Source organism: Leucoraja erinacea, chromosome 29 (genome assembly GCF_028641065.1).
Source record: "Leucoraja erinacea ecotype New England chromosome 29, Leri_hhj_1, whole genome shotgun sequence".
In the NCBI taxonomy this organism is placed as follows: domain Eukaryota; kingdom Metazoa; phylum Chordata; class Chondrichthyes; order Rajiformes; family Rajidae; genus Leucoraja; species Leucoraja erinaceus.
Window position 1 is genome coordinate 5,460,477 of NC_073405.1, and position 24,891 is coordinate 5,485,367.

A 24,891-nucleotide genomic window follows, 5' to 3' on the forward strand; every position below is an offset into this window, starting at 1 on the left:
CATTTGGCAACCAGGAGATCAGGTAGGTTCAGGTGGGCTGAGCGAAGGTGTTCCGTGAAACGATCGTCCAGTCTACGCTCGGTCTCGCCGATGTATAAGAGTCCACACCTTGAACAACGGATACAGTAGATGAGGTTGGAGGAGGTGCAAGTGAATCTCTGCCTCACCTGAAAGGACTGTCGTCTTCCCTGGACACAGTCGAGGTGGGAGGTGTAGGGACAGGTGTTGCATCTCCTGCGGTTGCAGGGGAAGGATCCTGGGGAGAGGGGGGGTGGGGTGAAGAGATTGGAGAAGGTGTGTGGGATTAGAATGGTGTCAAGGGTTATGGGGAGAAGGCAGGAGAATGGGGTTGAGAGGTTTTAGTTTAGTTTAGTTTATTGTCACGTGTACCGAGGTACAGTCAAGAGCTTTTGTTGCCTGTTGACCAGTCAGCAGAATGACAATACATGATTACAATCGAGCCGTCCACAGTGCACAGAAACATGATAAAAGGAATAAGGTTTTGTGCAAGATAAAACCGGTAATGTCCTATCAAAGATAGTACGAGGGTCTCCAATGAGATAGATAGTAGTTCCGGACCACTCTCTGGTTGTGGTAGGATGTTTCACTTGCCTAAGAACAGCAGGGAAGAAACTGTCCCCTGAATCTAGAGGTGTGTGCGTTTTCACACTTCTGTACCTCTTACCCGACGGGAGAGAGGAGAAGAGGGAGTGGCCTGGGTGCGACTACTCCTTGATGATGCTGCTGGCCTTGTCGAGGCAGAGTGAGGTGTAGATGGAGTCAATGGAAGGGAGGTTGGTTTGTGTGATGGTCTGGGGTGGGCGGGGGGGCTGCGTCCAAAATCACTGCAATTTCTTGCGGTCTTGGATGGAGCTGATGGAATGGTGTAGTAGATTGAATGGGCCGAATGGCCCACATCTTCTCCTACGACTTACGAACTTATAAGACACATGAATAAAGTGGCAGAATTGGTCCAGTGATCTGGGTATTATTCTGTGAGGAATTTGCACGTTCTCTAGTTGGTTTGGTCTATTGCCACCTGTACCCAGGTACAGTGGAGAGCTTTTGTTGCCCATTAACCAGTCAGCAGAACAAAATGATCTTGGACTCCTCGTGAATGTGTGGGTTTCCTCCCCTATCTCCAGTTCAGACAATAAACAATAGACAATAGGTGCAGGAGTAGGCCATTTAGCCCTTCGAGCCAGCATTAGCTCTCAGGAGAGGTGGAACAAACTTGGATTATATCCTTTGGACTGTGGTGGCTGAGGAGAGACACAGTGTCTGCCTCTATGAATGGGCATTACTGGAAAGGTTTATGGACTGTGCCAGAACGTGTCGCAGTGATGAGCTTGGGGTATATTAACGTGCATGGGCGGCGTGGAGTGTGTGGGGGGTAACAGTGAGGGGGGCATTTTTGAGGTGGACCAGGCGAGGGCTGAGGTTCCTGTGTGTGGACACGCCTTCTAAGTGGCGAACAACAAAAAAAGTGTTACTGGAAACTGGATGCTGTTTACTGCCCCATTACCACTGCAGATTTGCCGAGCCACTCATCACTTTTGCGAAGTGAGTCATTGCCCTGCCACTGACATTAGCTGAGCGACCGGCTCAGACAAGCTCATGCTCTGACAGGAATAACAGGCACCCCGGCTTATTACAGGAAGGATTATTCACTTTGACACAAGAGGCATAATTGTGCAGAAGGGGGCTGAGCTTGATTGAGGAAGGGTAGACGGAGGAACGGGAGGGGATTTGCAGGGTGGGGCACTTTGAATCATTAATCTGCTGCATCCCAGTTGGGACGGTAGAAGCCAAGCGTTGAGGAGCCCTATTAAGATTCTCTTAGTACCTCGTTCAACAACTCGCTCTGGGGAAGTTTCAACTTTTCAAAAACTTAGAGAAACTTTTTTTTTTTAAACCGCACACACTCTCTCTCTCTCTCGCCCTCTGAGGTGGATCATCTTTTTTAACCGGACTTCGAAGAAACATGTTGCCTTTCCATTTTCTCCTGTGGTGCTGCTTGTCGAAGCTGGTCCTCTCCTCGACGCGTGAGTAGCGTTTCTTGAAAAGCGACGCAAATGTGTAGCTTTGGTTAATCAGAAATTAACTCGATCGAGGAGTTAAAAAACGTCCAAACTGGAGTCGTTGGGAGCGAGTAGGAATAATATGTGTTGTATGTATGTATGCATGTATGCACGCTGGTACATGCGCTGGTATGTATCTGTCGCAAGGAACTGCAGGTGCTGGTTTACAGCGAAGACAGACACAAAGTGCTGGAGTAACTCGGGCAGCATCTCTAGAGACAGAGGGAATGGGCGACGTTTCGGGTCGAGACCCTTTTTCAGAGTCCCCCGGGGAGGGGGGGGGGGGGGAGGGACAGAGATATGGAAGGGTGAGGTGTGAAACGAGACATCAAATGCGTGTGTGAGAGCGTGAGAGAAAGAGAAAAGTGGGGAGAGGAGGGGGAGATGGGGAGGAGAGAGGGGGAGAGGGGGGGCGGGGGAGAGGGGGAGAGGGGGAGAGGGGGAGAGGGGAGAGGGGGAGGAGAGAGAGGGGGGGGATGGGGGAGGGGAGGAGGGGAGAGGGGGGGAGAGGGGGGAGGGGGGAGAGGGGAGAGGGAGGGGGGCGATGGGGAGAGGGGGAAGGGATGGGGAGGAGAGGGGAGAGAGGGGGAGGATGGGGAGATGGGGAGGAGGTGGAGGAGGAGAGAGGAGAGGGGGCGATGGGGAGAGAGAGAGGAGAGGAGGAGATGGGAGAGGAGGAGGGGAGAGGGGGGGATGGGACGGAGGAGGAGAGAGGGGAGATGGAGAGAGGGGGAGACGGGGAGGAGGAGGAGAGAGGGGGAGATGGGATAGCGTCTCGACCCGAAACGTTACCCGTTCCTTCTCTCCAGAGATGCTGCCTGTCCCGCTGAGTTACTCCAGCTTTTGTGTGTCTACCTAGGATACAGGATTGGTATAAATGGGTGGTTGATGGACAAAAATGCTGGAGAAACTCAGCGAGTGCAGCAGCATCTATGGAGCGAAGGAAATATTTCCCTCCCTCCATAGATGCCGCCGCACCCGCTGAGTTTCTCCAGCATTTTTGTCTACCTTCGATTTTCCAGAATCTGCAGTTCCTTCATAAACACAACGGGTGGCTGATGATGGTCGAGGACTCGATGGGCTGAAGGGCCTGTTTCTATGCTCTATTTCTCTGTATGGTATTATGAATTAATATTCCTCCCAAATAACATCCCGACCAACGTTCCACAAGGGAGTGAGGCCTGATTAATGGGCGGAAAACAGAAGGTAGTAACAAACCGGAGGCTTTGTGTTGGAGATCTGTGACTAGCGATGTGCTGCAGGGATTGGGATGTTGGGAAGGGAGGGAGTACAGAGAAGGTTCACCAGACTGATTCCTGGGATGTCAGGACTTTCATATGTAGAAAGACTGGATAGACTCGGCTTGTACTCGTTAGAATTTAGGAGATTGAGGGGGGATCTTATAGAAACTTACAAAATTCTTAAGGGGTTGGACAGGCAAGATGCAGGAAGATTGTTCCCGATGTTGGGGAAGTCCAGAACAAGGGGTCACAGTTTAAGGATAAGGGGGAAATCTTTTAGGACTGAGATGAGAAAATCATTTTTTACACAGAGAGTGGTAAATCTGTGGAATTCTCTGCCACAGAATGTAGTTGATGCCAGTTCATTGGCTATATTTAAGAGGGAATTAGATGTGGATAGAAAGATCAGGGGGTATGGAGAGAAGGCAGTGTCAGAGCCAAGGTGTTGCCAACGGTGGGGAGAATAATCTCTTGGAGATACATGGAACTGCAGATGCTGGAAACATGATCAAAACACAAACTGCTGGAGGAACTCAGCGGGTTAATAGACAATAGGCGCAGGAGTAGGCCATTCGGCCCTTCGAGACTGCACCGCCATTCAATATGATCATGGCTGATCATCCAACTCAGTATCCTGTACCTGCCTTCTCTCCATACCCCCCTGATCCCTTTAGCCACAAGGGCCACATCTAACTCCCTCTTAAATATAGCCAATGAACTGTGGCCTCAACTACCTTCTGTGGCAGAGAATTCCACAGATTCACCAATGTGATCATGGCTAAAGCCTGGCAAGTTTAGTTTAGTTTACTTTATTGATACAGCATAGATACAGCATAGATACAGCATGGATACAGCATAGATACAGCATGGATACAGCATAGATATAGCATGAAAGCACGGGGTCCGCACTGAACGGCGATCCCCGTGCAAATACAAACCTGCACGTATTACGAATGTGGGAGAGAACTGGAGAACCTGGAGAAAACCCACGCGGCCACGGGGAGAACGTGCAAACACCGTACAGAGAGCACCCACAGCCAGGATCGAACCCGGGTCTCTCGGCGCTGTTGGGGTAGCAACTCTACCGCTTCGCCCCCGTGCGGCAGATGGGTGGACGAAGGTCAGAGATATTTTTTTTTTAAAAGAGGCAAACGGGGTGTAAGTTGAGGAGAGGGGGTGAAATGTGAAGCAGCTTCTTCTCTCCTGTCCATCTTCCGTTTTCCAAATGTTGACATCGTCCGTCCCGAAAAGGACGCGAGCATCCGTCACTTGTCGCAGTAGATGATGGTGGCAGCATTAGCTCGGGATACTTCCAGTCTCCCCCTTCTGCTATGGGGCCCATTGTGAAGCTAGAGGAGGGGATTTAAGGGGAGGGGGGGGGGGGGGTAAGGAGGAGGGGATTTAAGGGGAGGGGGAGGGGGGTGGGATAGTGGGAAAGATGAGTGCACACCCGGGTGGGGCACAGGAAAAGGGGGAGGAAAAATAGGGATGGGTCGGGGTGTTTACATAAAATTAGAGATCTCAATCTTCATAGCATTGGGACGTGCACTACTCCGGGGTGGAAGATTGCAACCTTCACGCGGTCCACCCCGTTTCGACTAATGCAATCAACTCGACATGCACAAACGGAAGATCAAACAGTTGTCCTACAACTTTAGGCTGTGCACGCCACACGAAAGAAGTACACCACCCAATGTTAGGGTGTTGCTTGCGATGTTGATTAATGGCCTGCTTGTACCTGGATGGTGTTGAGTTCCTTTTGTGTTTATAAGTCCATGAGACGGAGCAGAATTACGACATTCGATCCACTGTGTCCAACTCCGCCATTCAATCATTGGCTAATCTATCTTTCCCTCTCAACCCCATTCTCCTGCCTTCTTCCCGTGATCTTTGACACCCGTACTAATCAAGAACCTATGTATGTCTGAACAAGGTCCTCGGCCCGAAACGTCACTCATTCCTTCTCTCCAGAAGCTGCCTGTTTAAGAAGGAACTGCAGATGCTGGAAGATGCTGCAGATGCTCCAGCTCTTATAGAAACTTACAAACTTCTTAAGGGGTTGGACAGGCTAGATGCAGGAAGATTGTTCCCGATGTTGGGGAAGTCCAGAACAAGGGGTCACTGTTTAAGGATAAGGGGGAAATCTTTTAGGACCGAGATGAGAAAAACCCTTGCGGGTTTCGGCCCGAAACGTTGCCTATTTCCTTCCCGAAACGTTGCCTATTTCCTTCCCGAAACGTTGCCTATTTCCTTCCCGAAACGTTGCCTATTTCCTTCCCGAAACGTTGAAACTCAGACCATAACCCTCCATTCCCTTCCCATCCATATAACTATCCAATTTATTTTTAAATGATAAAAACGAACCTGCCTCCACCACTTCCACTGGAAGCTCATTCCACACAGCCACCACTCTCTGAGTAAAGAAGTTCCCCCTCATGTTACCCCTAAACTTCAGTCCCTTAATTCTCATGTCATGCCCCCCTGTTTGAATCTTCCCTACTCTCAGTGGGAAAAGCTTATCCACGTCAACTCTGTCTATCCCTCTCATCATTTTAAAGACCTCTATCAAGTCCCCCCTTAACCTTCTGCGCTCCAAAGAATAAAGCCCTAACTTGTTCAACCTTTCTCTGTAACTTAGTAACATCATCTCTGGAGAGAAGGAATGGGTGATGTTTCAGGTCGAGACCCTTCTTCTATTTTTTGTGTGTCTTGTGCCAGCATCTGCGGTTCCTTCCTGCACATTTCGTCCCCCCTCCTCCGCCGTGTTAGAGGCCCGGGGGCGCCTCCTGCAGCCGACTCTTGAAGGCCCCGGTTCACCCTCCCACCGACCCCTTGATCCTCGCATCCGACGTCTCCAGCAGCTCCCTCCCTCCTTCCCTCCCTCCAAAGATTATAGATCTGCTCTATAACCTTTGCCTCCTTCCCTCCCTCCCCCATCCGACGAGTCCTCACCTCAGGTCCTCCCTCTGCCCATTGACCGAGGCTTGTGTAGGAAGGAACTGCAGGTGCTGGTTTACAACGAAGGTAGACACAAAGTGCCGGTGAGGCACTCAGCGGGTCAGGCAGCATCCGTGGAGAAAAGGAATAGGTGATGTTTCAGGGACCCCCCCCTCTTCGTTAGTTCTTGACTGGTGCTGTAGATGCTGGAAAGACAGTGGCACGTCAGGAGACAAGACACTCACAATAGACAACAGGTGCAGGAGCAGGCCATTTGGCCCTTCGAGCCAGCACCGCCATTCAATGTGATCATGGCTGATCATCCCCAATCAGTGCCCCGTTCCTGCCTTCTCCCCATATCTCCTGACTCCGCTATTTTTAAGAGCCCTATCTAGCTCTCTCTTGAAAGCTCTCACCATAGAGACCTCACTGAGTTGGCTGCACTGAATCCCATAGGGGCCAGTGTGAAGGGCTAACATAGAAACATAGACAATAGGTGCAGGAGTAGGCCATTCGGCCCTTTGAGCCAGCACTGCGATTCAATGTGATCATCCAAAATCAGTACCCCGTTCCTGCTTCCCCCCCCCCCCATATCCCTTGATTCCCTTCGCCCTAACAGCCAAATCTAACTCTCTATTGAAAACATCCAGTGAATTGGCCTCCACTGCCTTCTGTGGCAGAGAATTCCACAGATTCACAACTCTCTGGGTGAAAAAAAATGTTTTCCTCATCTCAGGCCTTTGGGCAGTCACGGTGGCGCGTACAGCGGTAGAGTTGCTCACTTACAGCGAATGCAGGGCCAGAGACCCGGGTTCGATCCCGACTCCGGGTGCTGCCGGTACGGAGTTTGCACCTTCTCCCCGTGACCTGCCTGTGTTTTCTCCGAGATCTTTGGTTTCCTCCCACACTCCAAAGACGTGCAGGTTTGTAGGTTAACTGGTAAAAATGTATACATTGTCCCTAGTGGGTGTAGGATAGTGTTGATGTGCGGGGATCGATGGTCGGCACGGGCTCGGTGGGCCGAAGGGCCTGTTTCCGCCCTGTGTCTATAAACTAAACTAAATTAAACGTAAATGGCCTGCCCCTGGTTTAAGAATAAGAGGTAGGCCATTTAGAGCTGTTAAAACAAGGGCAGAACTGGAGCCTGAACCAGTGTGGCCCTTGCCATTTTTTTGGAGTACTTTCCCCATCAAAATGATTTGTTCAATATTTTTTACAACTTAAATTACAAATAGGAGTCCTGAGGAATTTACTATGCGTATTGAGTTTCACCCCCCACCCCACCCCACACAAGCTCCTCGCAGCTGGGATCTGAGCCAACCTGAGTTTCGGATGATCTTCAAACTACTTTAGCCCCTTTGTGCGATTAGTGGGGAGGCTGCGCTCATGAAAGGGACGAGCGCAAAGGTGCAAGCAAGAAGGAAAAAAAACCCACGGGGAATAAAAGTAGCGAGGTAAATAAATCTCGCCGAGAGAAGAATGCGGCTAGGCGAGAAAAAAGAGAGAAAAAAAATTAGACAACTCTCCAAAGAAAGAAGGTGATGAAAGGAGGATTTAGTGCAGCCCCCACCCCGAGGCTGGGCGCTACCTTGTTCTCTGGTGTAGGCTGTCGATGGCTCTGACGGCCCTTGTTGTTTTTGATTAGTGTTTTCTTCGGGGCTAAGTGCAGGTCCGTGCCAACCTGCCATCCATCGCTCCGCGAAACCAGGCACACCTTTGCTCCGCTGCGGATCAGCCTCTGAAATCCAACGCAGCAAGGCGCTGGGCGAAAGGGTTGGGGAGAGTAGACCTGGCTATTGGAGCTGCCCAGTTCGGGTGTATTGGTTTGGTGGCAAGTGTAAATTGTCCCGTGTATGTGTGTAGGATAGTGTTAATGTGCGGGGATCGTTGGTCGACGTGGACTCGATGGGCCGAAGGGCCTGTTTCTGCGCTGTATCTCTGTCTAGACTGAACTAGACTAAACTAAACAGAGGTTACACAGAAAAGCTGGAGAAACTCAGCGGGTGCAGCAGCATCTATGGAGCGAAGGAAATAGGCTAAGTTTAAGGAAATAGGCAACGTTTTGGGCCGAAACCCAAGGGGTTTCGGCCCGAAACGTTGCCTATTTCCTTCGCTCCATAGATGCTGCTGCACCCGCTGAGTTTCTCCAGCTTTTCTGTGTAACCTTCGATTCTCCAGCATCTGCAGTTCCCTCTTAAACTAAACAGATGCTGCCTGAGCCACTGAGCTGCCCCGGCTTGTCGTGTCTGACGTCTGTGTGTTTGTGCTCCTTCCCATTCCAGCGCTCGGCGTGGTGGTTCCCCAGGATCCAATTCTGACCATCGGTTCCTCGTTGACGGCCATGTGCGTGGTCGGCCCAGAGTCGCACGTGGACTCGCGGGACCTCTACTGGACGCTGAACGGCCAGAGACTTCGCTGGGAGCTCTACACGGTGGTCAACAACACAGCGCTGATGGTGACGGTCACTGGGCTGAATGGGTCCCAGCAGCAGTCTGGCGACAACCTTGTATGCCACCGGTCAGACGGCAGGATTCTGGCCGGCTCTTGCCTCTATGTTGGCCGTAAGTTATTCCTCACTAACTTCACACTTTAGAGATACAGCGCAGCAACAGGCCCATCAAGTCGTCCACTAGAAGGATGAGGGGGCAGATCTTATAGATCTTGCCATAGAGGGAGTGCAGAGACGGTTCACCAGACTGATTCCTGGGATGTCAGGACTGTCTTATGAAGAAAGACTGGATAGACTTGGTTTATACTCTCTAGAATTTAGGAGATTGAGGGGGGATCTTATAGAAACTTACAAAATTCTTAAGGGGTTGGACAGGCTAGATGTAGGAAGATTGCTCCCGATGTTAGGGAAGTCCAGGACAAGGGGTCACAGCTTAAGGATGAGGGGGAAATCCTTTAAAAACCGAGATGAGAAGAACTTTTTTCACACAGAGAGTGGTGAATCTCTGGAACTCTCTGCCACAGAGGGTAGTTGAGGCCAGTTCATTGGCTATATTTAAGAGGGAGTTAGATGTGGCCCTTGTGGCTAAAGGGATCAGAGGGTATGGAGCGAAGGCAGGTACAGGGTACTGAGTTGGATGATCAGCCATGATCATATTGAATGGCGGTGCAGGCTCGAAGGGCCGAATGGCCTACTCCTGCACCTAATTTCTATGTTTCTAAACATATAAAATGATAAAAGGACTGGACAAGCTAGAAAAACGCAGGAAAAATGTTCCCAATGTTGGGCGAGTCCAGAACCAGGGGCCACAGTCTTAGAATAAAGGAGAGGTCATTTAAGAATGAGGTGAGAAAAAACTTTATCACCCAGAGAGTTGTGAATTTATGGAATTCCCTGCCACAGAGGGCAGTGGAGGCCAAGTCACTGGATGGATTTAAGAGAGAGTTAGATAGAGCTCCAGGGGCTAATGGAGTCAAGGGATATGTTTTCACCCAGAGAGTTGTGAATTTATGGAATTCCCTGCCACAGTGGGAGAGTCTCAGAAGTAAAGCACGTTCTTTTAGGAAGGAGATGAGGAATTTCTTCAGTCAGGGGGTGGTGAATCTGTGGAATTCTTTGCCACGGGAGGCTGTGGAGGCCAAGTCAGTGGATGTTTTTAAGGCAGAGATAGATAGATTATTGATTAGTACAGGTGTCAAGTGTTGATGTGGAGAAGGCAGGAGAATGGAGTTAAGGGGGGAGAGATAGATCAGCCATGATTGAATGGCGGAGTAGGCTTGATGGGCCGAATGGCCTAATTATGGTCCTATCACTTATGGCCCTACGGCACAGGAAGTGAGTTAAGATGCATTTGGGCGGCATCTCAGTGTGTGGCTGGTTTCACCTCTTCCTTGCACAGTTCCCCCAGAGAAACCCACCGACATCACCTGCTGGTCCAAAAACACCAAGGATCTCACTTGTCAATGGAGCCCAGGGGGCCAGGGAGAAACCTTCCTTCGTACAAAGTACATGCTGAAGTACAAGTTACGGTAAGTCAGTGCATTCCTTTAGTGACTTTAGTCTGTTAGTTTGAGTTTTGTTTACGATACAATACATAGAAACATAGAAAATAGGTGCAGGAGGAGGTCATTTGGCCCCCCGAGCCAGCACCGCCATTCATTGTGATCATGGCTGATCGTCCCCAATCAGTAACCCGTGCCTGCCTTCTCCCCATCGCCCTTGACTCCACTAGCCCCTAGACCTCTGTCTAGCTCTCTTTTAAATTCATCCAGTGAATTGGCCTCGTGGTGTGACTCAAGAACCAGAGGATGTAGGTTTAAGGAGAAGGGGGAAAGATTTAATAGGAACCTGAAGGGCAACTTTTATAAGCCTGTGGGCTTATGGAACGAGCTGCAGGAGAAAGTAATTGAGGTAGGTGCTATCACATTTAAGAAACATTTAGACAGGTACATGGATAGGATAGGTTTAGAGGGATATGGGCCAAATGCAGGCAGGTGGGACTAATGTAGATGGGGCATGTAGGTTGTTGTGGGGAAGTTGGGCCGAAGGGCCTGTTTCCATGCTGTGACTCTATGACTCACTTCCACGTCTACAACTATTAAAGTTAAGAGTATTAATATTGTTCGACTGTATGGAGAATTAAGATGTTGGGAATACGCCTTGGGAGCATGGTGGCATATCGGTAGAACTACTGACTCACAGCGCCAGAGACCCGGGTTCGATCCTGATTACGGGTGCTGCATGGGTTTTCTCCGAGACCTTCGGTTTCCTCTCACACTCCAGAAGTCCAGGACAAGGGGTCACAGTTTAAGGATAATGGGGGAAATCTTTTAGAACTGAGATGAGAAAATCATTTTTCACACAGAGAGTGGTGAATCTGTGGAATTCTCTGCCACAGAATGTAGTTGAGGCCACAGTTCATTGGCTATATTTAAGAGGGAGTTAGATGTGGCCCTTGTGGTTAAAGGGATCAGGGGGTATGGAGAGAAGGCAGGTACAGGATACTGAGTTGGATGATCAGCCATGATCACATTGAACGGCGGTGCAGGCTCGAAGGGCCGAATGGCCTACTCCTGCACCTATTTTCTATGTTTCTATGAAGTATATCAATGATTTGGGTCGGGGGACTAAGTATAATATATCCAAGATCACGGTCACGTCGGCTCCGTGGTAGAGTTGCTGCCTTACAGCGAGTGCATCGTCGGAGACCCGGGTTCAATCCCGACCACGGTCTGTACGGAGTTTGCACGTTCTCCCCGTGACCTGCGTGGGTTTTCTCCGGGATCTTCAGTTTCCTCCCGCGCTCCAAAGACGTGCAGGTTTGTAGGTTAATTGGCTTGGTGTAAGTGTAAAATTGTCCCTTGTGTGAGTAGGATAGTGTTATTGTGCGGGGGATCACAGGTCGGTGCAGACCTGGTGGGCTGAAGGGCCTGTTTCCGCGCTGTGTCTGTAAACTGAGCTAAACGCAAGTAAACATTGCTTCCCCCAGGTGGTACGGCAAAGAGAATGAATGCCAGGAAATGGGCACAGCCGGGCCGAACTCTTGCTACATCCCCAAGGACCTGGCTCTCTTCACTCCATACGAGATCTGGGTCGAGGCTTCGAACAAACTGGGCTCGGCAGCTTCTGACATAATCTCCCTGGACATTCTGGATGTGGGTGAGTGCCTTTGTGGGCATTGATGCCCCAACACTCTGTTGCCAGCAACCCAATTTCGATGAAAATATGAATGATAATTGAGGTGGCGCAGCATAAGCTCATCAGTTCCAGGAGTAGAATGAGGCCATTCAGCCCATCAAGTCTTTTCTGCCATTCTATCACGGCTGATCTATCTTTCCCTCTCAACCCCCTTGTCCCGCCTTCTCCCCATAACCCCTGACACCCGTCCTAATCAAGACTCTGCCAATCTGCATCTTAAAAAATAACCGGTGTAGGAGGGAACTGCAGATGCCGGTTTACACCAAATATAGACACAATGCTGGAGTAACTCAGCGGGTCAGGCAGCCCATCTGGATAGAAGGAATGGGTGAGGTTTCGGGTCGAGACCCATCTTCAGACTCCGAACATAACCAATGACTTGGCTTCCACAGCCCTCCCTCTGCGGCAATGAATTCCACAGATTCACCACCTTCTGACTAAAGTGTCCACGCTGTTTCTCTAAAAACTAAAAAGCTTCCACAGCACGCACGGATGTGGGCGTGAGCGTGCGCAGCACGGTGGCGCAGCGGTAGAGTTGCTGCCTTCCAGCACCGGAGACCCGGGTTCGATCCCGACTACGGGTGCCGTCTGCACATTCTCCCCATGGGTTTTCTCGGAGATCTTCGGTTTCCTCCCACACTCCAAAGACGTACAGGTCTGTAGGTTTATTGGCCTGGTGTACGGGCGGGACACTGCAACCATCACGTGGTCCGCCCTGTTTCGACGAATGCAATCAACCCGGCAAATAAGATCAAATAGAACAAGTTGTCCTACAACTTTATTCTGTGCACGCCTGTGAGTCTGTGGAATTCTCTGCCTCAGAGGGCGGTGGAGGCAGGTTCTCTGGATGCTTTCAAGAGAGAGGTAGATAGGGCTCTTAAAGATAGCAGAGTCGGGGGATATGGGGAGAAGGCAGGAACGGGGTACTGATTGGGGATGATCAGCCATGATCACATTGAATGGCGGTGCTGGCTCGAAGGGCCGAATGGCCTACTCCTGCACCTATTGTCTATTGCCCTACACAAGAAGAAGGCTTGGTGTATGTGTAAATTGTCCCTAGTGTCTGCAGGATAGTGTTAGTGTGCTGGGATCGCTGGTCAGCACGGACCCGGTGGGCCGAAGGGCCTGTTTCTGCGCTGTATCGCTGAACGAAAAATAAAAATCACTGATATTTCTGCCTGTCCCTTTATCTTTTGACAGTCACCACGGATGCCCCCTCCGACGTTCAGGTGAATCGTGTGGGAGATCTCGAAGACCAGCTCAGCGTCTGTTGGAGCTCCCCGCCTGCTCTGAAAGACTTTCTCTTTCAGGCCAAATACCAGATCCGTTACCGCGTAGAGGACAGCACGGAGTGGAAGGTGATTGTCATATTTCACCCCGCCCCCTCCCTCATTTACCTTTTTTTTTTCTGTATCAAAAATGTATTTAAATACCAACATGATACAAAAACCAAAACAAACAAAAAACCGTGGTGACAAAAATGCTGGAGAAACTCAGCGGGTGAGCCAGCGTCTATGGAGCGAAGGAATAGGTGACGTTTCAGGTCGAGACCCTTTGATGAAGGAATAGGTGACGTTTCGGGTCGAGACCCTTCGAAGAAGGAATAAGTGTATGCAGGAGTAGGCCATTCGGCCCTTCGAGCCAGCACCGCCATTCAATATGATCATGGCTGATCATCCCCAATCAGTACCCCGTTCCTGCCTTCTCCCCATATCCCCTGACTCCGCTATTTTTAAAATCTAACTCTCTCTTGAAAACATCTAGTGAATTGGCCTGCACTGCCTTCTGTGGCAGAGAATTCCACAGATTCACATCACAGATTTCGCCCTCTGGGTGAAAAAGTATTTCCTCATCTCAGTCCTAAATGGCCTACCGCTTATTCTTAAACTGTGACCCCTGGTTCTGGACTCCGGAAACATCGGAAACATTTTTCCTGCATCTAGCCTGTCCAATCCCTTAAGAATCTTCCCTCTCATCCTTCTAAATTCCAGTGAATATACGCCCAGTCGATCCATTATTTTATGTGTCTTTATCTTCAAAGAAGTCCTTCAGCTCCGTGATCTGCAGTTATCGACACACAGGAGGAGCTGTAGGAACTGCAGAAGCTGGTTTTCACCAAACATAGATACACATGTGTATTCTTCTTCTTGTGTAGGTGGGGGGTTATTTGGAGGTTAGCTAAAATTGGAGAGGTCAATTCTATCGTGCGATGGTGCAGCGGTAGTTAATGCCTTACAGCACTTGCAGCACCGCAGAGCCGGGTTTGATCCTGACTGCGGGTGCGGTCTACGGAGTTTGTACGTTCTCCCCGTGACCTGCGTGGGTTTTCTCCGAGATCTTCAGTTTCTTCCCAAACTCCAAAGGCGTACAGGTTTGTAGGCAGTCTGAAGAAGGGTTTCGGCCCGAAACGTCGCCTATTTCCTTCGCTCCATAGATGCTGCTGCACCCGCTGAGTTTCTCCAGCATTTTTGTGTACCTTCGATCTTCCAGCATCTGCAGTTCCTTCTTGAACAGGTTTGTAGGTTAATTGGCTTGGTGTAAATGTAAAAACATCGTCCCTAGTGTGTGTAGGATAGTGCGCGGACCCGGTGGGCCGAAGGGCCTGTTTCCGCACTGTGCAATGTTCATATCGTTAGTTTGTAAACTACCCAAGCGGAACATGGCAGCTGTTGCATTCCTCGTTACATTTGGGTGACTGTGTGTGTACTTGTGCAGGGATATTAGATGAAGTCAGGAAGGATTAGTGATGCTAGTTGTGGGCCGAGGTCTTAAACATCTCACGCTTGCACACAAAGAACAGATGCCTTGAAATACGAGTATCAGGCAGAGTTGGCTTTGAGCATTGAGGGAGGAGCGGGTATTAGTGTGAGTGACGACGGACTCCTGGGCAAGGAGAAAGATCAATAGATCGCGCGGGATTACACAGGAATTATGGCAGGCCATCAGTGTTTATACTCAAATCCTCTTAGCCCCATCTCTTCTCAAAAGCTTTCAGCCGTAACTCTCTGATCTCTCCTCCCTCAGAAGAAGGGAGCAGCCTCTCCTTAAGTAGGTGTACACTCTTCAGGGTGGAACACCCCTACCACTCGTCGGATGCACTAATGACAACTAACGAGAACTAAGAGCTAAGAGGGACCCGCCGTGGGAGGGCCGCCGAGAACTAACATGGGGTCCAGAGAACCTAGAGGGACCAACATGACTCCAATTAGAAGTCAGACACAAAATGCTGGAGTAACTCAGCGGGGCAGGTAGCACCTCTGGAGAGAAGGAATGGGTGACGATTGGGGTCGAGACCCTTCTTCAGTCTAGTTAGTACTTTGTCAGCGCCAGAAATGTGGCAACTCTTTTGTGTACAGTGTGTATTGTCTGCAAAAAACACAAAGAATTTCACAGTACAAGAAAGCATAATTGAATCACTGGACAAAGTCGTCTCTTTTTGAAATTTCCATTGGATTTCTTGGTGACTCAGTTGGAATCAATGGCTTCCAGTCAAGGTTCATCAGTCAGAGTATTGAGCACAGAAGTCGGGAAGTCGTGTCGCAGTCGAACAAGACGTTGGAGGAACATTTATAGCATTGTGTTCAGATTTGGTCACCTTGTTATAGGAAAGATGTCGTCAAGCTGGAGAGGGTGCAGAGGCGATTTACGAGGATGTTGCCAGGACTCGAGGGCCTGAGCTTACAGGGAGAGGTTGCGCAGGCTAGGAGTTTATTCTTTGGAGCGCAGGAAGATGAAGGGGGTGATCTTATTGATGTGGGTGAATGAATGGATGAATGAATGAATGAATGAATAAGTTTATTGGCCAAGTATTCACATACAAGGAATTTAGATCATGAGAGGAGTAGCTCGGGCAAATGCACAGTCTTTTATCCAGAGTAGGAGAATCAAGATCCAGAAGATATTGGTTTAAGATGAAGGAAGGAATGATTTCATAGGAACCTGAGGGGCAATTTTTTTACACAATGGGTGGTGGGTATATGGAACGAGCTGCCGGAGTAGGTAAATTGAGGCGATTTAGAAGAGTCGATGGAGGGGGCAGTTCTGATGGGAAGAGGGATGCTGTTCCACAGTCTAGGGGCTGCAACCGCAAAGGCGCGGTCACCCCTGACCTTATGCCTGGACAGCGGGATGTTCAGTAACCCCAAGTCGGCTAATCTGAGGAGCCTGGAGGTGGTGTGGTGGGTGAGCAGACCTCTGATGTAGGTGGGGGGCAAGCCCGTTAAGGGCTTTGTAGACATAGAGGAGGGTCTTGAAATGTATACGGAACCGCACAGGGAGCCAGTGGAGAGAGGCCAGAATCGGGGTGATGTGGTCCCTTTTTTGGGTGCCCATCAGGAGTCTCGCTGCTGTGTTTTGGACCAGTTGCAGGCGGGACAGGGAAGATTGGCTGATGCCAGTGTAAAGGGAGTTGCAGTAATCGAGGCAGGAGGAGATAAATGTGTGGATGATCTTTTCGAGGTCATCAAACCGGAGGAATTGTTTTATTTTAGCTATCGTCCGAAGCTGGAAGACATGAATATCCTTCACATCTGATCAGAGTTTTCTGATTTTTCCATCAGTAATCATCTTTTCGTGGAGAGTCCCAGCTTTCCACTGCCCGAGGGGATAATTCCTGACAGTATCTCTGAAAGGCCCAGATTCCATTTTCCCTCACCTTGTTCTGACCTCGCAGGCAACACTCTCTCGCTCGACTGCGCAAACTCCTTTGATCATCTAAATCACCACATTAGTTTCTTGCAAGCTTAGTTTGTGTAAATCAGCTTTGTAATGTAATCCTCCCTTCCCTGCTTTCTCATTGTAGGTCGTGGATGATATTGGAAACCAGACGCTGTGCCGATTGGCGGGGCTTAGACCGGGCACCGTTTACTTTGTGCAGGTGCGATGTAACCCAGTCGGCATTTACGGCTCGCGGAAGGCGGGGATTTGGAGTGAGTGGAGCATTCCTACTGCTGCCTCCACTCCCCGGAATGGTGAGTGTCTCCATATCTAGACTCCAGAGAAACAGCCCAGGGGGAGGAACCAGGCCCTTTGGCCCACCGAGCCCGCGTCGACCAGCGATCACCCCCCTCCACGTCCACTAACACTATCCTACATAGTGATAGTTTTACAATTTACAGAAGTCAATTGGCCTAAAAACCTGTATGTCTTTGGAGTGTGGGAGGAAACCGGAGCGCCCGGAGGAAACCCACGTGGTCACAAGGAGAACGTACAAACTCCGTACAGGCGGCAACGGTGGTCAGGATCGAACTCGGGTCTCTTTCGCTGTAGGGCAGCAATTCTACCGCTACACCGCTGTGCCACCTGCCTAGTGTGGTTATATGCCAAGCCACTTTCACATCCATTTCTCTAAATAAAACCCAAACTCACAGCACAGAAGGACCTCAATTACACCAGGCAAATAGACAAACATATCTCAACTTTGGTTTTGAGAGTGGGCTGTTGAAACAGGCAGCGGTGAGGTAGCAATAGTCCTACCCTGACCTCTCTTGGGTTGTTTGATGGGTCAGTCTAGAGAAGGCATAACCCATAATGTCCTGTCCTGGGATTGCTGATACGACTCTAATCTGTGACATCCCTACCCTAAGAATGCTTTGAATCGGGTAAAGAAAATGTTACTCTGTAAATATCGGGCAGCACAGTGACACGGTGGTAGAGCTGCTGTCTAACAGCGTCTGCAACCTTGGAACGATCCTTACCACAGGTGCTGTCTGTATGGAGTTTGTCCGTTCTCCTTGGGACCACGTGGGTTTTCTCCGGGTGCTTCGGTTTCCTCCCACACTCCAAAGACTTCCCCCAACATCGGGAACAATCTTCCTGCCTGTCCAAAGGGGCCCGTTAAGAATTTTGTAAGTTTCTATAAGATCCCCCCCATCAATCTTCTAAATTTTCCACGCTCCTCTGTAGCAGAGAATTCCATGTCTAAAGTAATCTTCCTGCATCTAGCCTGTCCAAACACTTAAGAATTTTGTAAGTTTCTATAAGAACCCCCCTCAATCTTCTAAATTTTCCACGCTCTATGTCTAAAGTAACTCATAATGTCCCCCCCTGGGGTTGTAGATGGGACAGAGATTCACTCCAATCTGCCTTCCCTGCCTGAATAATGCTTGATTGAATAAGGGAAAGGAAATTTTATTCGGTAACTAACGGGACCAAAAAAAGTGTGTGTAAGGGGATAGACACAAAGAGCTGGAATAACTCAGCGGGTCGGGCAGCATCTCTGGAGAAAAGGGATGGGTGACATTTGAGTCCGAAGAAGGGTTGTGACCTGAAACATCGCCCATCCTTCCACTCCAGAGATGTTGTTTGACCCGCTGAGTGACTCCAGCACTTTGTGTCTTTCTTCGGAATAAATCCGAATCTGCAGTTCCTTTCTACACAGTGTGTCTGAGGGGACACTGAGGTGTCAGAGTTTATAATGAGGAACTGATGTTGACTTGTGATTCGTCTCACTGTTGCCATTGGGAAGGTGGTACAGGAGCTTGAAATCTGGTTCCAGGTTCAGGAACAGCTTCTTCCCCACAGCCATCAGGCTATTAAACTCACTATCAAACAAACTCTGAACTATAACAGCCTATTATTATAAGGCACTTTATCTGTTTATTTATTGTGTATATATATATATGGTCTACAGTATATGGACACAATGAACTTTTATCTCCTGTTCTGTATTATGTTTACATATTCTGTTGTGCTGAAGCAAGCAAGAATTTCATTGTCCTATCTGGGACACATGACAAAAAAACTCTCTTGACTTGACTCTTGGCGTTGGGTAAATAATGCAGTTCCCCAATGTGTTGTACAACAGAGCGATCCAGCAACACTTGCTACCAGAAGAGTGGGGAGAGTGGCTCGAACCTGAGACGGGAGTTGAAGCAGTTCTTCGGCTGGGTGAAGAAGCATGCCTACGGATGTACAGCTCTGAACATCAAACTCTACGACCAGTGGCGAGTGTGGCTGCAGAAGTCGCACAAGACACGTAACCAGGTAAGCGTTTCGTTGTCATATGGAACATAGAAGTCATTTAGAAAATAGGTGTAAGGAGTAGGCCATTCGACCCCTCGGGCCATTCAATATGATCATGGCTGATCATCCAAAATCAGTACCCCGTTCCTGCTTTCTCCCCGTATCCCTTGGTTCCGTTAGCCCTAAGAGCTAAATCTAACTCTCTATGAAAACATCCAGTGAATTGGCCTCCACTACCGTCTGTGGCAGAGAATTCCACAGATTCACAATCTCTGGGTGAAAAAGTTTTTCCTCATCTCAGTCCTAAATGGTCTACCCCTTATTCTCAAACTGTGACCCCTGGTTCTGGACTCCCCCAACAACGGGAACATTCTTCCTGCATCTAGCCTGTCCAATCCCTTAAGGGCCTGTCTCACTTGGCGATTTTTTTCAGTGACTGCCGGATCAAAATCCAGCGGTGACAATTATTGCGACACTTGAGGAAACGCCGCGCGGTGACCTGATACGCCAGTCAATGATGCCGGCAGTCGCCGAAAAACATCACCAAGTGGGACAGGCCCTTTAAGAATTTTACATGTTTCTATAAGAACCCCTCTCATCCTTCTGAATTCCAGTGAATTTAAGCCCAGTCGATCACATGTCTGCCTCATTGTCACCTTCCCCTCAGCTAACAATAATCTATTCCACATTTTCCTTGAACTTTGTCCCCTTTGATATCTCGTTTTCACACCTCACCCTTCCATATCTCTGTGTCCCCTCACTCTCAGTCTGAAGAAGGGTCTCGACCCGAAAACGTCACCCGTTCCTTCGTCAATGAAGGAAACACTCAGCAAGTCGGGCAGCAGAGTTAGAGAAGGGAAGACATTCTAGGTTGATGGCCTTATTCATCACAACCATTTGCAGCATTCCGTTTCGGTTTCAGAATTCCCGCGTCTACAGTTTTATTTTTTGCTTTTTGATTACTGGAGAGTTAATGCTTGTGTTGCTGGGACGACTCCACCAGCTGATGAAGCCTAAAGTGCTTCACTGCTACTGTTGAAATGGTATCACTGATGCGCTAGGAGGAACCTGACAGCAAATTTCTGCTCCGACGTACCCGCTACGTTCATTCTCCGTGCTTACCACGAGTTTGATTGTTTTTTTAAACTCGGGAGAGCTCTTGGAATGAACTCGTGCCGTGGGACAGGGGTTTAACTCAGCGTGACTCTCTGGAGAAAAGGAATGGGTGACGTTTCGGGTCAAGACCCTTCTTCAGGCTGAGAGTCGGGGAAGAGGGAATCTAGAGATATGGAAGGGTAAGGTGTGAAGCATATGGTGAAATGTAGTGCGGTCCATTGTTAGCTGAGGGGAAGGTGACTACACGGCATACAATCAGTCATATTTAAACAGGAGGACCGTCGGGCTAGGATGGGATTGGGATGGGGAGAGGGAAAGCAAGGGTTACCCAACAAGGTGCACTGAGCATGTTGAGGGGGGCAGGCGGACAAGCAGGCCGCTTAGTGGAGGATGGGGTTTGACTCCCTTTAAGCAATGGTCTCCAGCAAGGAAAGTGGATAATTTAAATGTCCCCTTCATCTCCCTCTCACACACCTCCCTGAATCATCCCTCACCTATCCCTGTCCTCTCTGACATGCTCCTTCGCCCCTGAACCCCCTCCACCACTAACTTCACTCTCCGCCATTCCAAATCCTCTTTGGTTCTCTGGCTTCAGTATTTTAACACTTCCTTTGTTTCCCACAGAATCAAGAAGTCTCTGTTTTTATTGGATCGCAGGAAGGTGAGTGAGACCGCGATGAGAACGGTGAACACAATAGACAATAGGTGCAGGAGTAGGCCATTCGGCCCTTCGAGCCGGCACTGCCATCCAATGTGATCATGGCTGATCACCCCCAATCAGTACCCCCGTCCCTGCCTTCTCGGCCTTCCGTGATCACCTTGATTGATCAGATAACAGACCGGTCTTGGCGAGTGGGAAGGAACTGCCGGTGCTGGTTTACACCGAAGATATAGACACAGAATCTTGGAGTAATTCAGTCGGACAGGCAGCATCTCTGGAGAAAAGGAATGGATGATGCCACCCATGCTGCCTGTCCTGCTGAGTTACTCCAGCATTTTGTGTCAACCTTTAGTGGAATATTGGTCACTGGAACTAACCTGATACTGCCTGGCTGGTGTCATGGGTTATGGGGAGAAGGCAGGAAAATGGGATTAGGATGCAGGGACCAGCCATGATTGAATGGCGGAGTAGACTCGATGGGTCGAATGGCCTAATTCTACTCATGTGATTACGGCTTGAAGGGCCGAATGGCCTACTCCTGCACCTATTGTCTATGTCTATGTCATTATGTTTCCTTGGTTATCGGTTTAACTCACGGAGTCTTTGCCCAGCCATCTCATTCTGACCGTTATATCTTTGCACATTTCTAGATGCTCCTGCCCGGTAACTCCAGAGAGACACCGCCCGCCTCTCGACGCAAGGACAAAAGACTTCCGTAGCATCTCGATCGTCACTCCACAAACATTGGAGGCGGCTACCACGGCAATTCCTTGGCCCACGCTGTTACTGACAAGACAAATCTGGTCTCTGCTCTCTTTGATAAAATTACAGGAGATGGAGAAGTGACTGGCGTTTAGGCACAAACATTCCAGTTTAGAAGCCTCAGGACAAAATTATTCTTCAATTGGTCTGTGGCCTGTTTTCAAATTTTAATTTGCTTTTTATTTCAGTCTCACAAGGTTTGAGATCCTTTTCCGATTTCTGATCTATACGCGTTTCTCAATATTCTCTGAAATGCGTAAATTTATATCTCGATGTCTCTATTAAGGTAGGTTTTCTCAATCATTCTCATCTCTCCTTACAACTATAATCTCCTTCAGTGCCACAGCTCTCCGAGATCTCTCGGCTGCTCTCCATGTAGTCTCTTGCTTGCTCAGCCAATCTATCCCAGTCCTCTGCCTGCTCATAAGCTCATGAGTGACAGGAGCAGAATTAGGCCATTCAGCCCATCAAGTCTTCTACGCCATTCAATCACGGCTGGTCTATCCCTCCCTCCAAACCGCATTCTCCTGCCTTCTCCCCATAACCCCTGACACCCGTACTAATCAATGACACCCTGCTTCTGCTTTACGAGCCTGTCCAACTTAGACGATTTTTTAGGCGACTACAGGCGACGGCCATAAAATTTTCAACATTTTCAGCGACAGTGGCGACAAATTTGCTGTCATAGGTTGACGGAGGTGTTATCGTAGGTTGTCACCAAGTGTCGTAGGTGAATTCCATTAAAACTAGTCCCTGGCAGTCGCCTAAAGAGTCGCCTAAGTGGTAAATTTCTCTCAACTAAAGTTTTTAACTGACTTCTCTTACATGACTAAGCGTTCATTTTTGGCCAGTAATGGTCCTGTCAACAACTCGGGTGTTTTTACTTTGTTAAAGGAAATAGGAAAAAATGCAAGATCGTAGCTGTTAGTGTAATAATGTAATCCGCAGCAGAGCAATACACGCAAAACTAGCGAATAAATTCAAGCGATGTGGTTCCTCGGAAACGTTCTGTACAGGAAACTGTATCTCTGCAGGAACTGACTGGACAAGGGACTCTAAGCATTTCAAATCATCTTACTTCCAAATAAAGTAAAAAACTGCATTTAAAATAATCAAGTTTTAGATCATTTGTTTGTATATCGTACATATAATCTGTGTAGGAAGGAAATGCAGATGCTGGTTTAAACCGCAGATATAGATACAACATGCTGGAGTAACTCAGCGGGTTAGACAGCATCTCTGGGTAAAGGTCACAGGAATAGACCCAAAACGTAACCTTTTCATTTTCTCCAGAGAAGCTGTCTGACCCGCTGAGTTACTCCAGCTTTTTGTGTCTATATACATAATTTGTAGCGGAAAGATATAAGGTTAGCGATGTAAATGAGGCATTATCCAAGCCCCTGACTATCTAACAGTTTCGCATTCACATGCAGTGTGGAGATGAGGTCATGTGGCAACAGAGTGGGTTCACGAGCAGCGAGCTACACAAACCACTGGGCCCCGGCACAAAGGGTGGTGGAACTCTGAAACTTTCACCTGCACAAGGTTATGGTTCACGCTAGAGACAGGAAACATGTTCCCGATGTTGGGGGAGTCCCAGAACCAGGGGACAACAGTTTAAGAATAAGGAGTAAGCCATTTAGAACGGAGACGAGAAACCATTTTTTCCTCACAGAGAGTGGTGAGTCTGTGGAATTCTCTGCCTCGGAGGGCGGTAGAGGCAAGTTCTCTGGATGCTTTCAAGAGAGAGCTAGATAGGGCTCTTAAAAATAGCGGAGTCAGGGGATATGGGGAGAAGGCAGGAACGGGATACTGATTGTGGATGATCAGACATGATCAGTGGCGGACTGACCAGGGTGTCAGCTTGCCCTATAGCAAGTGGTCCCCTGATGAAGTTGGCCCCCTTTGTCTCCTGGCAACCAATATTTTTAGACCCAGTCCGCCACTGGCCATGATCACATTGAATGGCGGTGCTGGCTCGAAGGGCCGAATGGCCTACTCCTGCACCTATTGTCTATTGTCTATTGTTATAGGTGCCCAGGTTCAAAGGGGCTTACAAGACATTATTATGAGCTGAGTGAGGTATGTCAAGCGAAGGCAGGTAAATGGAGTGAAGATAAAATACCATTGATAATGATGACATTGGCTCTTCCTACTCATGAAGCTTGGACAACAGGAAATCGCCCTACACGTTCCTTAGACATTCAGAAACTGTGTAAGAGAGCATTTGTTGTGAACACAGATCTTGACTTTCTATAACATGCCATCTCTCCTTAGTTTAGTTTAGAGACACAGAGCGGTGAGAGTCCGCGCCGACCAGCGATCCCCGCACACTAACACCATCCTACACACACTAAGGAAATTTACATTTACACTAAGCCAATTAACCTACAAACCTGTACGTCTTTGGAGTGTGGGAGGAAACCGAAGATCTCGGAGAAAACCCACACGGTCACGGGGAGAATGTACAAACTCCGTACAGACAGCGCCCGTGGTCAGGATCGAACCCGGGTCTCTGCCGCTGCGGGGGCTGTAAGGCAGCAGCTCTACCGCTGCGCCACCGTGCCACCCTCTTCTGGTTCCTCTGACAGATCTGGAGAGGTACAGCCCATCTAACACCCTTTATGAAGTACAATTCACATCCCCCCCCACCCACAGTTCAATTTATTTTCCTATGGATATTAACATGCAACGCCACAAGGTGCTACATCCCAGCCAGAGACTCCTCTAACCCGCAGCCTCTTATGTGCCTGGGAATAGAGGTGAAGACTCAATGGGTCCAACAAGCAAAGGCATTGTCCTCCATCCCCCTGTTCCTGTCTATTAACACAGGTACGCCGGGGAATTTTGGAGGCGTCACAATGGCGCAGTGATAGAAATGCTGCCTTACAGCGGCAGAGACCCAGGTTCGAACCTGACTGTGGGTGTTGTCTGTACAGAGTTTGTAAGTTCTCCCTGTGACCGTGTGGGATTTTCCCCGGTTTCCTCCCACATTCAAAAGACACATAGGTTTGTAGGTTAATTGGCTTCTGTAAAGTATAAATTGTCCCGAGTGTGTAGGATAGTATGGAGTGATCGCTGGTCGGCGCGAACCAAGTGGCCCGAGGTGCCTGTTTCCACACCGTATCTCTAAAGTCTTATAGCCCTGTCCCACTGTGCGAGTTCATTCCAAGAGTTCTCCCGAGTTTGCCCTGATTCGAACTTGGAGATTTATGGTAATGGCCACTCGTGGCTCTCGTGGACATTTTTCAACGTGTCACGAGTGTTCCCGAGCTTACCTGCCGTTAGCGAGTCTTCCCGAGTACCTGCTGTTAGCAGTAAGAGACGTCCCCGAGCTCCGATGTACCCGCTACGTTCATTCTCCGTGCTTACCACGAGTTTGATTTTTTTTTTAACTCGGGAGAGCTCTTGAATGAACTCGGACCGTGGGACAGGGCTTTAAAATTGGCAAGTATGTATGGGCGGTGGCCTCACCCACTGGTG

At 49.1% G+C, this 24,891-nt stretch overlaps 1 protein-coding gene across 2 annotated transcripts; it reads left to right on the forward strand.

Moving 5' to 3' along the window:
* Window positions 1-1,742: 1,742 nt before the first annotated feature.
* On the forward strand, window positions 1,743-22,520 carry crlf1b (cytokine receptor-like factor 1b). Of its 2 annotated transcripts, none has more exons than XM_055658409.1 (9): window positions 1,743-2,045; window positions 8,542-8,820; window positions 10,108-10,237; window positions 11,698-11,867; window positions 13,107-13,264; window positions 16,708-16,876; window positions 18,712-18,890; window positions 20,610-20,646; window positions 21,297-22,520. In XM_055658409.1, the coding sequence occupies exons 1-9, from the start codon at window positions 1,985-1,987 to the stop codon at window positions 21,311-21,313; spliced, it is 1,200 nt and encodes a 399-aa protein (XP_055514384.1). In that variant the 5' UTR covers window positions 1,743-1,984; the 3' UTR covers window positions 21,314-22,520. The 2 variants fall into 2 exon arrangements, with proteins under 2 accessions (XP_055514384.1, XP_055514385.1); XM_055658410.1 differs by lacking the exon at window positions 1,743-2,045 and adding an exon at window positions 7,944-8,032.
* Window positions 22,521-24,891: the final 2,371 nt, after the last annotated feature.